Here is a 1,036-nt window from a genome sequence, read left to right as displayed (position 1 = left end):
CCCCCCCCCCCCCCCGGCTCCTCTCAGGGCTGTAAACTGATTTACATTCCTATTTCTGGCCTTGTTTGCATACATATGCAATATGTACCGATAAAAACGAGCCATTATTGAAATAAAGTAGAAAAACATAAATTTATAAACAGCTGATTCATAAATACAACTGAAATGTAAATTGGGAGGTGTAACTAGAAGTAGAACAATACACATATGGAGATTCAGATGAATTTTTGTTTGTCAAGGAGCATTTTAGTGTTACGTTGAGTGGAAGCGTGGGTTTCTAAGCATCACTGCACAATGCTTGCAGTCTGTGAAAAAAAAACCCCCGTCTGTCTGCATATGTTAGATTACACAACAGCCTCTTTTAGCACCGTTGTCCATGTTTTCCATAGCGGCAGCTGCTGACTGCATGTGTTTGTCATCCAGCGGGGAAGTTACTGGGAATGAAAATGTGTATCATGTGCACACAAAAAAAAAAAAGGCTTACTGCATTGATTGTTTTTGGGTGTTGCAGGGCGTTGCACTGGGTGACCATCCAGATGCTGTGCGTGTCTATGGATGAAGAAATCCCAGAAGTCTCTGAGAATGTGGTCAAAGCAATCACAGGTTAGAGTTTGGGCTTTAACGTCCAGTGTGACAACATCTAATAGGTCCAACTGAAATTAAATTTCGTGTGTTTAATTAAAATTGAATATAGTAAAAACTATTCACAATGGATTTTTACAATTCAAAACTAAACCCTAACATCCTAAAAAAGGTTTTAGGCTCATAATCATTTTCCTGAATCATCAAGTCATCCTTTTAACCCTCATGTTGTCCTCGGGTCTAATTGACTCGTTTTCCTATATCACTGTTCTTTTTAACTGCCCGATTGTAATTACCCAAAATAACATGATCTTTGGGGTGATTTTGATGGGTAACTTTGGGGCGTCTTATTCAATTTATAGCATTTGAAAAAAAGAAAAAAAAAAGAAGCGGTTTCCAAATAGTATTGAGTAAAAGTTGACATATTCCAGTCTGTGATTATCCTTCAACATCC

General features: G+C 38.0%; 1 protein-coding gene across 1 annotated transcript in view; it reads left to right on the top strand.

Moving 5' to 3' along the window:
• Positions 1-1,036, top strand: part of rabgef1 (RAB guanine nucleotide exchange factor (GEF) 1) — a 12,964-nt gene that overhangs the window by 6,269 nt on the left and 5,659 nt on the right. Inside the window, exon 7 of the mRNA XM_032534677.1 lies at positions 512-603. Coding sequence (XP_032390568.1) covers positions 512-603 — 92 coding nt within the window. The remainder of the gene's footprint in view (positions 1-511; positions 604-1,036) is intronic.

The sequence above is a fragment of the Etheostoma spectabile genome, chromosome 13, assembly GCF_008692095.1.
Source record: "Etheostoma spectabile isolate EspeVRDwgs_2016 chromosome 13, UIUC_Espe_1.0, whole genome shotgun sequence".
NCBI classification, from domain to species: Eukaryota; Metazoa; Chordata; class Actinopteri; order Perciformes; family Percidae; genus Etheostoma; species Etheostoma spectabile.
This window is presented reverse-complemented; position numbering and strand designations above follow the sequence as displayed.